The sequence below is a fragment of the Puma concolor genome, chromosome B4 (genome assembly GCF_028749965.1).
Source record: "Puma concolor isolate L17-30 chromosome B4, mPumCon1.1.hap2, whole genome shotgun sequence".
Lineage (NCBI taxonomy): Eukaryota > Metazoa > Chordata > Mammalia > Carnivora > Felidae > Puma > Puma concolor.
The window spans coordinates 24,312,162-24,326,021 of NC_141673.1; the positions used below are offsets into that span (position 1 = coordinate 24,312,162).

At 36.5% G+C, this 13,860-nt stretch overlaps 1 protein-coding gene across 5 annotated transcripts in view; it reads right to left on the reverse strand.

Annotated features, from left to right (window-relative positions):
* Positions 1-8,657: 8,657 nt before the first annotated feature.
* The window catches only part of NEDD1 (NEDD1 gamma-tubulin ring complex targeting factor), a 49,315-nt gene continuing 44,112 nt past the window's right edge, over positions 8,658-13,860 (reverse strand). For all 5 annotated transcript variants that reach the window (XM_086712586.1, XM_025926768.2, XM_086712584.1 and 2 more), the window contains 2 exons: positions 10,804-10,870; positions 8,658-10,340 (listed from right to left, as the gene is read on the reverse strand). In XM_086712586.1, the coding sequence (XP_086568712.1) occupies positions 10,236-10,340; positions 10,804-10,870 (172 nt within the window). In that variant the 3' untranslated portion in view covers positions 8,658-10,235. The remainder of the gene's footprint in view (positions 10,341-10,803; positions 10,871-13,860) is intronic.

Here is a 13,860-nt window from a genome sequence, read left to right on the forward strand (position 1 = left end):
GATCAATATATATCACTTAATTTTGCATAATTTTGCTAAGAAGCTAACATATTCCCTATACAAAAACCTAGCAAGGATAATTAGAAACTTATATCGCTTATGGAAATAGAATGGGAACTCTGAAATAAAATGCCAGGGAAAAAGATGCCAACAGTAGTTAAGACAAATAATCCTCCCTAACCATGTAGAATTTACCCCCAAATCAAAAAGACGGGTTAGTATTCAAAAATAAATCATAGTAACTCACATCTGCAAGTTAACAAAGGGGAGAAAGCTAATCATTAGATGTTGGAAACTATTAAATTTCTATTCGCACATTTAATGTTTAAAACTCTTTAAAAACTAGGGCTAGTGGGATAATTATTAAATATAAAAAGCCTTCTTCTCAAACCAATAGTCCATCTAATGTTTAACAGGTAGCTATGCATTCTAGTTTAAATACACTATCTTTGATTGTGCTTTATTTCACCTTCAATCTTTCGATGGTTCAGGCCCTCCATATTTCTTACCTGGATGACTTAGCAGTCTCCTAAATGACATCTGCTATGGCCCGAATGCTCATGTCCTCCCCAAATCCATATGCTTTGAACTCCTAAACTCCAAGGTAATGGTATTAGAAAGTAGAGCCTTTGACAGTAATTAGGTCTTGAGGGCAAAGCCCTCAAGAATGAGATTAAGGTCCTTATAAAAAAGGCCCCAGAGAAATCCCTCACCCCTCCAGCCATGTGAGGACATAGAGAGTCCTTATAGATAGCCATCTATGAGACAGAGGCCCCCACCAGCTGTCAAATCTGCCAGCACCTTGATCTGAGACTTCCCAACCTCCAGATCTGTGAAAATACATTTCAGTTGTTTCTAACCGACCTAGTCATGGCATTCTGTTAACAGCAGCCCAGAGTAAAACAATATCACTGTCTTCGATCTAATTCCTCTGAAAATATTCCCCTCACTGTGGTCAGAATCATCTTTCTAAATGTGATCATGTCATATCCCTGATTAAAACCCTTTATTGGTTCCTCTTCCTCCTCAAAAGAAAATCCTAGTGCCTTGGCATGCACCGAAGGCTCTTGGCGATCTGACTGTGCTAATACCTGCAACGGACATTCTGTCTCCCTGCTTGGTCCTTGCAGGTCCTGTGCTCTCTCTTTCCAGCCTCCTCCTGCCTAGGAGGCACTTCCTCCTCCGTCTTCACCAGGGGTATTCCTGCTTATCTTTAATCCTCAGCTCAGGTCTTTTATCTCTTGATTTACCTCGTATCACCTCTAAGAAGCTTTCTCAGATACCACGCTACCTCTTAGGTTACAGCTAATGCCTGTGCGTATATCCATTCCGCGCTCTTACCACATGATTATCCAATTTAGATATCTTTCTTTTCCACTTGATGCCTGTGCTCCTCAATATGATGCCCAGGGCTCAGCACATAAGTGACTACTGTTCACTGAAAGAAAGAATAAATGATTTAAAAATTGAGACAAAGGAGCAAAAGTGAGTTGCGTTGGTTGGAACACTTCTACTGAAACACAGGTTGGAATGGAATCTTCTGTTGGTGTTAGCTGCCCAGACTAGGTGAAAATGCATGAGATTTTTATCTACCACCAATCCTAAAAGAAATCACTGAAAAGTCAAACTTTTGGATCTGAAGTATCCTATAGACCTACCTAAACCACCTTATATTTTACATTCAGAGGATGGGTTATTCCCCTCTTAACTTAAAAACAAAAACAAAAACAAAAACAAGCCTATGTACAAAATGAAATGTCAGCTACATTTACCTAACAAAGCTGAAGATGGTGGCCACATTTAAGTGTCTGCACACACAAGAAGGGTACAAACTTGAGAAAGCCACTCCCCTCATTCCGTAATCTGTGGGCAAACGTCTGTTTCTTGAATGAACTCTAAACTCTTAGCCATGTCTTATAAACCTTTCCTGATCCGCCCCACCCGCCTCTCTGCTTTGCACCGTCTCCTGCTGTGGCTCACGTCCGGCAGCTCCTCCTTTTAGACAACGTTCTTCTTTGCCAAAGTCAGTAATTTTGTTATTTAAAGAGAGTTCAATAACTATAGCAATATTTAGACATCCAGATAATTTGCAGTCTCATTTTGGCGGATAAAGATTTAGCGTGATGATCACTTTAAAAATGAGAAATAAAATGTTTTCTCATTTCACTAGTATTCAAATAATAGAGTAGGTGTCTTTTGACATAAGATGTGCTTCAAATAAATTTTGAAAAGTTCAATTTGTCTGAATGGAAAATGAAGCATAATTGATTTTTGACATTTTAATTTCAAGTGAGTTGGTTGTCAGATTTCACTTGAAAACGACCCACAATATCTACATCAAGGGCACATCAACTATCTTCAGCCATTATTGTTATTTTTCTATGTTCATAAATTTATCCTATTACTATAAGTGGTATCATTTGACACGTGTGAGGAAAGAAGAATTATGGTTAGTCATATTTCCAGTTTATTGCAAACATAACAAACACCATACATTCATAATTTTAACAATCCCTACATGGATTCCATTGTTCAATGGTAAAATTAGAAATGATACTGAACCTCTACAGAGGTCAAGGTTATAATATTAGATGTTGCATCCACAGAAAGGATTAAGAAATGGCCTCTGCCCACTGAGGAGAGAAACCTGGAGACAAAATCATCCCCATTCTATGTAATATTTATAATAGTGGTAGGAAATGAATATGATTGCTTTTAGGTCTTGGGAAAATGTCACAAAAGCGGTGACATGTGAGAAGTGTCCTGAAGGATTCATAGGAGCTTGCCAGGCAGAAGGAACAGTGGGCTCTCTCTGGAACCAGAGACTAGAAAATCAGGGGCAGGGTGTGTGGAAAGGCATGGTCTTTGCTGTGGCATCCTGGTCCTTCTTTGAAGGACACCAAAGACCATGGCTTTTTTCCCTACGGACAGTTAGATTTGCCTTTGGGTGGAAACAAATGTTATAGTGGTAGACACAACAGACAAGAAGGAATAGAGGAAGACAAAAATCCTAGTTAGGAGGCTCTTACAAAAATGTCAGCAAGGCATGCTGAGCTCTAAAATCACAGCAGCTGGAACAGAGATAAGTCAAGAAGTTTATCAGTTACCTATTGCTGCACCATAAAAACACAAAAACTCTGAATGGCATACGATGGTATTTATGTTCATAGATCTGAAGGTCAGCTGGGCTGGATTAGGCTGGGTTTGACTGACCATCTTGACTGAGACAGCTCTCCTTCACATGTGTCATCTTCCTCTTGGAACCAGCAGCTAGCCCAGGCAGTTTTCATGCGTGTGTGTGTGTGTGTGTCTGTGTGTGTGCATGTGTGCGTGCATGTGTTTAATGTCCACACTGGAAGCACAAGAGGTGTACTTCAAGAAGTACAAGGCGGTAACACAAAAGACCTCTTAAAGCTTAGGCTTGAAACTCACACACCATCACTTCTGCTTTATTGGCCACATGGCCAAACCCCAAGTCACAAGATGGGGGGAAATACCTCTTTACTGGTAGGAACTGCCAAGTCAAGTGGCAAAAGGCAGGAAAACAGGTAGGGTAGTTGATAATGGTGTTGATAATGCAATATATCACACTCTCCCTCGGGGCCACAGTTACTCATTTTCCTCCCAAATGTAATATGTGCTCACGCCCACCAGTGGATTCTCAAAAGCCACATCCAATCACATTCCAAGTTTAGGATCTTGCAATCTACATTAGATCCAGATGTGTCTCGTTTAGAAAAGAACAACAGTGGGGCGCCTGGGTGGCGCAGTCGGGTAAGCGTCCGACTTCAGCCAGGTCACGATCTCGCGGTCCGTGAGTTCGAGCCCCGCGTCGGGCTCTGGGCTGATGGCTCGGAGCCTGGAGCCTGTTTCCGATTCTGTGTCTCCCTCTCTCTCTGCCCCTCCCCCGTTCATGCTCTGTCTCTCTCTGTCCCAAAAATAAATAAATGTTGAAAAAAAAAAAAAAAAAAAGAAAAGAACAACAGTTGCTCTTTGTTCAGAGAATACCAAACAAAAGAATGAGTTATCTGCCCTCACCCCCCCATCACTCACTCACACACACACACACACACACACACAGAGTTTACAAACAGTGGTGAAGATGAGGCAGGATAACTGCAATAAACATTCCTCTTGAAGAACAATGGGAGGCTCTTAGCAGTTGTGAAATCCCACCGGGCAAATGTTGCTCTGTGGATGAAGAATGTGTCTTGATGAGGCCTGGGTTCTGTTCCCTGGGAGTGCCTCCCCCATCCATAATTCTCTATTGTTTTTGACTCTGTTCTTTGAGATGTCTTTCCTTTTCATCCTCCTCCTCAACCACTTCTGAAAAAGGCTGGAAGATATGCCATTTTAACAACTTAAAAAATATTTTTGAAAAGCTTCAATCTCTTTTAGTCCTAGATGGCAGTGCTTTTGCTAATTCAGCTGTCTAAAACAATTTGTGATTTTCTGTGTATTTGATTCCACAGTCTACTCTGTGTGCCAAAAGCCAGAAGTCACACCCACAATTCTTTGCTAGACATGCTTTTCTCTCACTCTTAATTACTGCTACTAAGCACATTTGACTAATGTGGGACAATACTCTTAAGCTTCATAAATGCCCTTTTTCCAGTTGAAAAGGTATACTGTCAGGCTCTCCATTTTCTGTCTCAGTCTCTTTTATACAATTAAAAATTATTGAGGACTCCAAAGAGTTTACCTTAGAAAATCCTAGAAAGTACAAGAACGCACAATTACCCATTCCATTAAATACCAGGGCAATGATATTCACTTGTCATGTAACCTCTGGAAAACTCCACTGTGCTCATGAGAAAATAAGAGCAAAAAAGACATCTTAGTACTATTATGAAAATAATTTGATCTCATGGGACCCCAAAAGGACCTTGGAGATTCCCAGGGATCACCGAACCACATGTTGAGAATTCTTGGTCTAGACACCCTTTATTTCCCAAGGTTCATGACAGTTTCTATACATACCCACAGCCTTGATTTTCCTCCAAATAACATAAATCTAGGCATACAATATCTTTGTATCACCGTAGTCTTTAAGAGCTCCATTTATCTAAGATAAGAATGTGGAACTCGATACCTCAATACATAAAATAATTCTTTACTAGAAATATTTGAGATAAGAAAAAGTGATTATCTACAATACTAACTTGTCTGGCATTCTGTCAACTTCAACCGCAAAATAGTATATCTAAACAACAGTAAGATTAGAACTCTGAAAAGATCTACAGAGTTGAAGAGACAAAAATTAAGAGGTCATGACTCGCTACGTAAGATAGACCTCAACGGAACCCCAAGGGTTTGGTTAAAACTCTGAAGGATTATACCACAAAAATAAGAATAAACCAGGGGCTTAAAACTCAACTTGTAATCACCTCATCCCTAGCTGCCTGCAATAGTGAAAAATAAATCTCTGAAAGATAATAGCATTCAAAAACTCAGAGTATTTCTACCATTTTTTGTAACAATGTCAATCACTCAGTAAAGAAATATACAAGACCAGAAGGCACAATGTGACCAAAAACAGAGAGAAATAAAATGGAAACAAATCCATAGGATATTCAGATATTAGAGTTATCAGACACAGACTTTAAAATGACTAAGATGAATACATTTAAGGAATTAAATTATAAGATTTCCACAGAGAATTAAAGAACTAATTGGAAATTCTAGACTGAAAAAATGAAACAGGTGATGTTAAATACTTACCAGATTAGGTACACAGTGAATTAGACATAGCTGAAGAGAAAAAGTTCCTGCTAAAATTTTTATTGGGATTGTACTGAATCTGTAAATCAACATGGAAAGAAATGACATTTAACAACACTGAGCCCTCCAATCTATGAATACGGCATCTGTTTATTTAGGTTTTCTCCCAGTAATGTTTTATAGAATTCAGTGTACAGGTCTTTCATGACTTATCAAATTTATACCTAAGTATGTCATATTTTTTGATGCTAGTATAAATAGTATTGATTTTTCATTTGTCAGTATATAGAAACCCAATTGATTTTTGTATATTGACCATGTATACAGTAACCTTATTACTCACTTATTTTTAGAAACTTTGTATCCCATAGGTTTTCCGTAGAGCCCAATATGTCAGTGTGAAGAGACTTTTACTTCTTCCTTTAAAATTTTTCTTCCTCTTGTCTAAATGTCTTGGCGAGAAACTCCAACATAATGTTTAATAGAAGAGGATCATGGGCATCCTTGCTTTGTCTCTGATCTTGGGGAAAAGCATTTAGTCTTTCACCATTAAGTGCGAAGTTAGCTGCAGGTTTTTAAGATGCCCTTTACCAAGCTGAGGAAGTTCTCTTTTATTGTACCTTACCGAGAGTTTTTATTGGAAATGAATGTTGGATTTTGTCAAATGCCCTTTTTGTACTTAACTTGAGATGATAATATGGTTTTCCTATGTTAGTCTGTTAATGAGTAAATTACATTAATTTTCTAATGTTAGCCCAAATTTGCATTACCATAAACTTCACTAGGTTATATATTATCCTTTTTACACCATGCTTAATTCAGATTGCTAACTTTTGTTTAGAACATTTGGATCTGTGTTGTGATGACTATTGGTTTGTCATTTTCTTGTGATTTGGGGATCAAAGGAATGCTGGCATCAAAGGAGTGGGGATTATCCCCTCTTCCATTTCCTGGGCTTATCTGTGGAGAATTGGATATTTTCCTCCTTACGTATTGTGGTTTTTTTAAAATTTAAAATTTTTTTTTCAACATTTATTTATTTTTGGGACAGAGAGAGACAGAGCATGAACGGGGGAGGGGCAGAGAGAGAGGGAGACACAGAACCGGAAACAGGCTCCAGGCTCTGAGCCATCAGCCCAGAGCCTGACGCGGGGCTCGAACTCACGGACCGCGAGATCGTGACCTGGCTGAAGTCGGACGCTTAACCGACTGCGCCACCCAGGCGCCCCTGGTTTTTTTAAAATTTATTTGTTATTTGTTTTTTGAGAGAGAGACAGAGAGCAAGCTGGGGAGGGGCAGAGAGAGAGAGGGAGACACAGAATCCAAAGCAGGCTCCAGGCTCTGAGCTCTCAGCACAGACTCTGATGTGGGGCTCAAACTCATGAACTGTGAGATCATGACCTGAGCCGAAGTTGGACGCTTAACTGACTGAGCCACCCAGGTTCCCCTCCTCCTTAAATATCTTTAAGAGTTCTAGCTAAATTTGGCTTTTTCTGTCAGAAATATCTGTACAATCTATAGTGCTATCATTTTTCTCACTCCTAGTATTGGTAATTTATGTCTTCTTTCCTCATCAGTCTAAGATTTATCAATTTTGTTGCTTTCAGAGAGTTAGCTTTCAGTTTCACTGACTTTCTCAATAGATTTTATTTTCTATTGCATTAATTTCTTCTCTAATCCTTTTTCCTTTCATTTGCTTATTTTGAGTTTCACTTGCTATTATTTTTCTAGGTTAAGGTGGAAGCTGAAGTTCTTGATTTGAATCCTTTCCTTTTCTAATATTTCCCTGTAAGTACTGCTTCAGCTGAATCCCATAAATTTTGATTGTTTTCATTTGCGTTAATTCAATGCACTTTCTTTTTATTTTTATATTTAAACCATTTATCTTTAAAGTAGATTTCATGGATTCAATATATAGTTGGATTAAAAAACTCAATCTGATCAGGGTAACTGACAATTTACACTTAATGTAATTATTGATATTGCTGTTTAAATCCACCATCCTACTGTTTTATTTTCTATTTGTCCCATTCATTGTTTCTTTTCTTCCTTCTTTTGGATTGTTTTTTGTGGCTACATTTTATCATCTTTGTTGGCTTATTAATTATGACTTTTTCTTTTTATGGTTGCATTAGGGTTTACAGAATACATTCTTAACTTATCAATCTACTTTCAAGTAATACTATACTATCTCACAGTTAGTGTAAGAATTTTAGAGTACTATACTTACGCTTCCCTCCTCCCATCCTGGATACTGTTGTCAAACATTTCACTTTACATATGTTAACCACACAACATCTTGTCATTATCTTGGCTTCAAATCATTAATTATCCTTTAAGGATAATCTAAAATGAAAAAAAGTCTTACATATGTTCACATATTTACCATTTTTGGTCCTCTTTGTTACTTTGCATAGAAATAGGTTTCTATCTGGTACCATTTTCCAACTAAAGGCTTTCTTTAACATTTCGTATAAAGCAAGTCTGCTTATGATGAATTCTTTCAGCATTTTGGGGTCTGAAACAGTTTTGATTTCATTTTCATTACCGAAAGATATTTTCACTGATATAGAATTCAAAATTGAGTCTTCTTTCAGTAATTTAAAGATGTTACTCCACTGTCTCTAACATTCTTATCTTTGTTCCTCTGTGTCTCAACTTCAGCAGGCTTAAGAATTTTCCTTTGCCACAAGTTTTAAGGAATTTGATTCTGATGGGTTTTGAAATAAATCCATTGATATTTGACCCAGTTGATATTTGAAAACTGTCTCATATATTTTGTGTTTAAAAATTTTCAAATGGGTAACTCCAATCTCTATTATATTTTGGCCAGAGGCAAAAGTTCAATTTCACGTTTCCCATTTTTACCATATAAAAATTTTACTTTTTATACTTAGCTTTTAAATTCCATGATAAAAATGTTTCATCTACACACATAAAGTTACTAGAATTGTTTTATTTATCCCACCTCTTTTAATACACATTATGTGCATTTATAGAAAAAGGCAATAGGAAAATATTAATGGATTTAAATACAGCATGTAGGCAAAACACACTTTTATGTTTTCCAAACCTGTTTGATAATGATATAGAAGGAAGCTTGTTACAAATCATAATGCTTTCAATAATCTGTCAGGAAAGAAAGATCACATTAGCACCCTTTTACATTTCAACACAAACGTATTCTCTGAGCCGCACTAGGAAAAAGTAATATTTCTGTTTTTATTTCTTGAAGTCATCATTAGTATGTTTACACTTATTAAATATATCCTCAAAATTTCCATCACTTGGGAAAACCATAAAGTTAGTAAGCTAGCTAGGTTTATTATTTTAGTAAATATTTTTATCTCCGAAGTCAAAATTGGGCAGGAGTGCTGTATACAAGGTACATAGCTTACATCTTTGGGACAGGAGACGATAAGAAGGTAAACAAGCCTGGAGCCCTCCTAATCTTATACAACTAACACCGTAGATCATGGCAGGTAGATGTACACATCCACCCATTCGCAAAGAGGTGTAAATTCTTTTGACAATTAACTTTCTAAATTTTACGGTAAGGTCAACAATAAAAAAACATTACACACAGCACAGAAAGAATTAGAGAAAGTTAATGATATAAACCACAAAACAAAATAATCTACACTTCTCATTTGGAAGGGAAAAAAATAGGACTAATACTGTAATACTTAGCATCTAATATAAAATTTTCACTGATTATAAGTTGAATCATGTTGATTGAAACTTTACAGAGTAACTTTGCATTTTACTAATTCATAAGATAATCAGTAGATATGCAGCTCTAGTTGAGGTTTATAAACCCCTAAACGTTTTCATAGGTAAAGTGAAATTAGCTACAAAATACAAAACAGGAGTAGAGATTTGTCAGAAGTACAAAACACTAACATAGATGCAATAGGTATATAATGTAATCTGTGCAATTCAAAATTCCCAGAATTTTCTTATGAAATGTACAAGTAATAAATAATAGTCATACTTGACTTTATCAAGTTAACAAAATAATTACTAACCACTGTTGTGTTTTACTAGTCAATTGCTTAGAAACACCAATTGCCATTTTAAAATTATTTTCACCATAAAAATAGAAGGTATATCAAGCTCTTTAATCTTCAAACATCCAAAACAATTTGGAAGGCAATTATCAATCAAAAATATTATCTGTTAAAAAAAGGTAATTAAAAAACATACATAACCTATTTTTTTTTTGCACAATTTTCTTTTCTTATGAAAAAGGGCACTTAGTGTGTAGCTAAAGCTTTCGTAAAATAAAGATACTGCTGACTTTCCTACTAGGCAGATGACATGTACAGTTCTTAATATAAAAATATAAATATTTTTGACAGAGAAGATGAAATAGTGGTTGGTGTAAAATCCCATCACCATTTTACTTGAAAAACACTTTTTTCCCCAAAGACCATAAAAACAATACTGATTCCATGCAGTTGTGTTGCCAGAAGCTTCTCCAATTACAAAACATTAAGGTATTCACTGAAATTTCAAAAGTGGGCCCGTAGTCTTTTGTTTTCTTCTCGTAGTCTTTCAATTTCAGCCACTAAACCTTCATTCACTGAGTATCTTTCCAGCAAAGAGTGCATTTCATTCTAGAAAAGGGGATAATGCTTTTTAAATCATTGGTATTTCATTTATTTGGCAAGCTGTTTTACATACTTTCAGCTATCATATCTGTCATGTTCAATTAACTACCTGAATGATATTTCTTGTACTTAACCATCCTTACTACTTTGTTAGTATCACTGGTTAAGATCTGTAAAGATCACTGGTGAAAGTTATATATTTGCAAGGCTTATATTTGTACATGTGGGAAGCTTTTAACTTAAATAAATAAATAAATAAATAAAATGGCTGTGAAAAAGTAGCCTTAACTATTATAAGTTAAAAAGAAGAGGGACCAGTTAAAGTCTATTTTACTTACTAAATTTCTAAAATTCCCTATTTATTATTCTAGCAACTAGATATAATAAAGTAAAAATATATCACCCTTTAATGGACTCTTTTTAGATCCACAACTCTACACTTATTTAAAATAAAATATGTCATACATACCAATTGCATGTGAAACTGTTTAATCATCTCCACTTGTAAATTCACAATGTCCCTATGGCATGCTTCTCTAGGGAAGAATGTAAAATACTTGTTAGAATTACAATGGTTTTCCCAATTCTAGATCGTTCAAGAAAGTGGCTAACCTTTTCTCATTGTTTCAAATGATTGGATGTTAATAATAAAAATAATAATACCAACGTGTCTAGAATTTATTTACTATGTACTAGGCACTGTTTCTTGGAGAGAGAGAGAGAGAGGGCACATGAGCAGGGGAGAGGCAGAGAGAGAGAGGGAGAGAGGCTCTTAAGCAGGCTCCATGCTCAGCACAGAGCCCAACATGGAGCTCAGTCTCACAGCCTTGGGATCATTACCTGAGCCAAAATCAAGAGTTGGACGCTCAATTGACTGAGCCACCCAAGCGCCCATTTCTTGTACTTTAAATGGAAGAACTCATTTAATCTTTACCATTAGGTGCAATTATTACCTCCATTTTACCAATTAAGGAACTGAGTCACGGAGCAGTTAAAACTATCCAATCAAACCACCAGTAAATGGTGGAACTAGTATATAAACCCAGGCTGTCTACCTCCAGAACTCTCACTGTACTACATTCCTTAATATAGAAATTAACATTAAAGAAAGACAGAGGTGGGGCACCTGGGTGGCTCAGTCGGTTGAGCATCCGACTTTGGTTCAGGTCACGATCCATTGCGGTCTGTGAGTTCAAGCCCTGTGTCGGGCCCTGTGCTGACAGCTCAGAGCCTGGAGCCTGCTTCCCATTCTGAGTCTCCCTCTCTCCTTGCCCCTCCCCCGTTCATGCTCTGTCTCTCTCTCTCTCTCTCTGTCAAAAATATATAAACATTAAAAAAAATAAATGAAAAAATAAAAAAATACAGAAATTTATATTACAATGAAATACATACAGATAATTTACTAGGTTATAATGTTTTAATTATTAACAATGTTTTAGCTATTAAAAAAATATCTCCAGTAGAGTAGAAAATGGGTATTTGGGTGGTTATAATAGAGGTTACCCAATAAAATGCAATTAATTCAGGCCTACAAAAGAATACATGAAAATTATGAAGTATAATAATAAAAGGATCATTCAGTCACCCACCGCACAACTTATGAGCTAGAACATTAGCAAAATCATAGAAGCTTCCTATATGCTCTTCTCTGATTCCATCACTTGTCTTAGGAGAAGCCCAAGAAAGAATTCACTCCTCTGATGAATTTTGTTTAAGCAAAGAAATAGTTTTTTTTAAAAAAACAACAAACATCTGTCTAACACAGAATATACAGTCAATATATTTTCATTGTGCTTGTTTCTGAGTATTACAAAAATACCACATCCTACGTAGTACTGAGTAGTGCACATTTAAAAAATAACCCAGCACCATGTTTTCAACATTCATCTTCTATACATCTATAATTCACTGATTTCTGCTGGTGTATACATTCTCCTATCAACTGACATTTGGACTGTTATTCAAGATTTTACTGTTACAATGTTGTTATAAGCTATCGTGCATGTATCTCTCAATCCACATGGCCAATTTCTATAGATGATAGATCCATGAGTAGATACGCTGAATTAAAGGTTATGATCCAGATGTATACTTGTTCAGTTTTACAAAATAATGCAAATTATTTTCTGAAGTGGTAATATCCGTGGACTTGCTCATCATCCGTGTGAGAGAATTCCTCTTGCTCTACATCCACATCAAGGCTTGGTCTTGCCAGACTCCGCACAACATTCTCCCATCTAATGGGTGTGCAATAGTGTCCCGCTGCATTTTCAATTCTCTGATTCGCAGGATTGGACCTCTCACCTTGTGTTCATAGACCATTCCTCTTCTGTGAAATGCTTGCACAGGTCTTTTCATCTTGTTTTTCTACTGAATGTCTTTTTTTCTTATTTATTTCTCTTTACATAACCTGATTCTTTGTTGGTTATATGAATACTGCAGATAGATTTTTGTCCTGCCGCTTTGTTAATGGTATCTTGTGATGGACAGTCATCAACGTTCTCTAGTTACTGACCTATTAACACAATCAAATTTACCCATCTATTTTTATAGGAAGTGTATCCTCTTATGTTTTGATAACTTCCCTACCCTGAAGTCATATATAAACTCTCTTACAATGCCTAAAACTTTACCCTTTAAACTTTTACTCTGGGTGGAATTGATTTTTTTTTAACAGCTGGGAATAGGGATCTATGCTTTTCCTCTGTCATATATCACATTTCTATATACGCACAGGTTTTTCTCTGGTCTATGTGCTTCTTTGGGGCAGTTTGTCCACCCTGTGCTAATGCTACACTGTTTTAATTATAGCTTCATAACTAAGCTTATCATCTGACAAAAAAGTCCCCTTTAACCTTATTCTTCTCTGGAGTGTCTTGGTTATTCCTGGATCTTTTCTTCTTTCACATAAATTTTGAAATTATCCTATCATCGTCTTCCAAAAACCCAGATACGATTTGATTATAATTTTACTCAATCTATAGACTTAATTTAGAAGAACTGACATCTTCATAATATCTTTCCACTTATTTAAGTATTAATACTTTCTAATCAAATTTTAAATGTTTTTCTACAAAGATTTTTACCATCTTTGGTTAGATTTATTCCTAAGTACCTTACTTTTTTTCTTACAACTATACTTTAAAAATTCTCTCGGCATTCTAATTATGACAAAAGCTGTATTAAAAACAAACAGAAAACACCAGAGAACCATGAAAATTGCTAGGATTAGAGAAGCCATGGTCTTATAAAGGAGGGAAGTCTAGTAGGTAAGCCCCACCTTTCCCCCTGCCTTTCCCTCTGGGGGAGGTACTGATACTCCCGTGTGGGGAAAAGAAGCTGAAGGGAAAGCAGTGGCCTGGAGCTTGACAGAGTCTCACTGGATAGGGCTGTGCTAGGTTGGGAACAGTCAGGACAGCCAAGGCTTTAAGGTACCAGATCCTGGAAAAGGGGTACCTGCAGAAAAGTAAACCTAAAATTGCACTCTCCCCTTGAGACACCTGTTGACTCCTAAGCTATGCCTGTC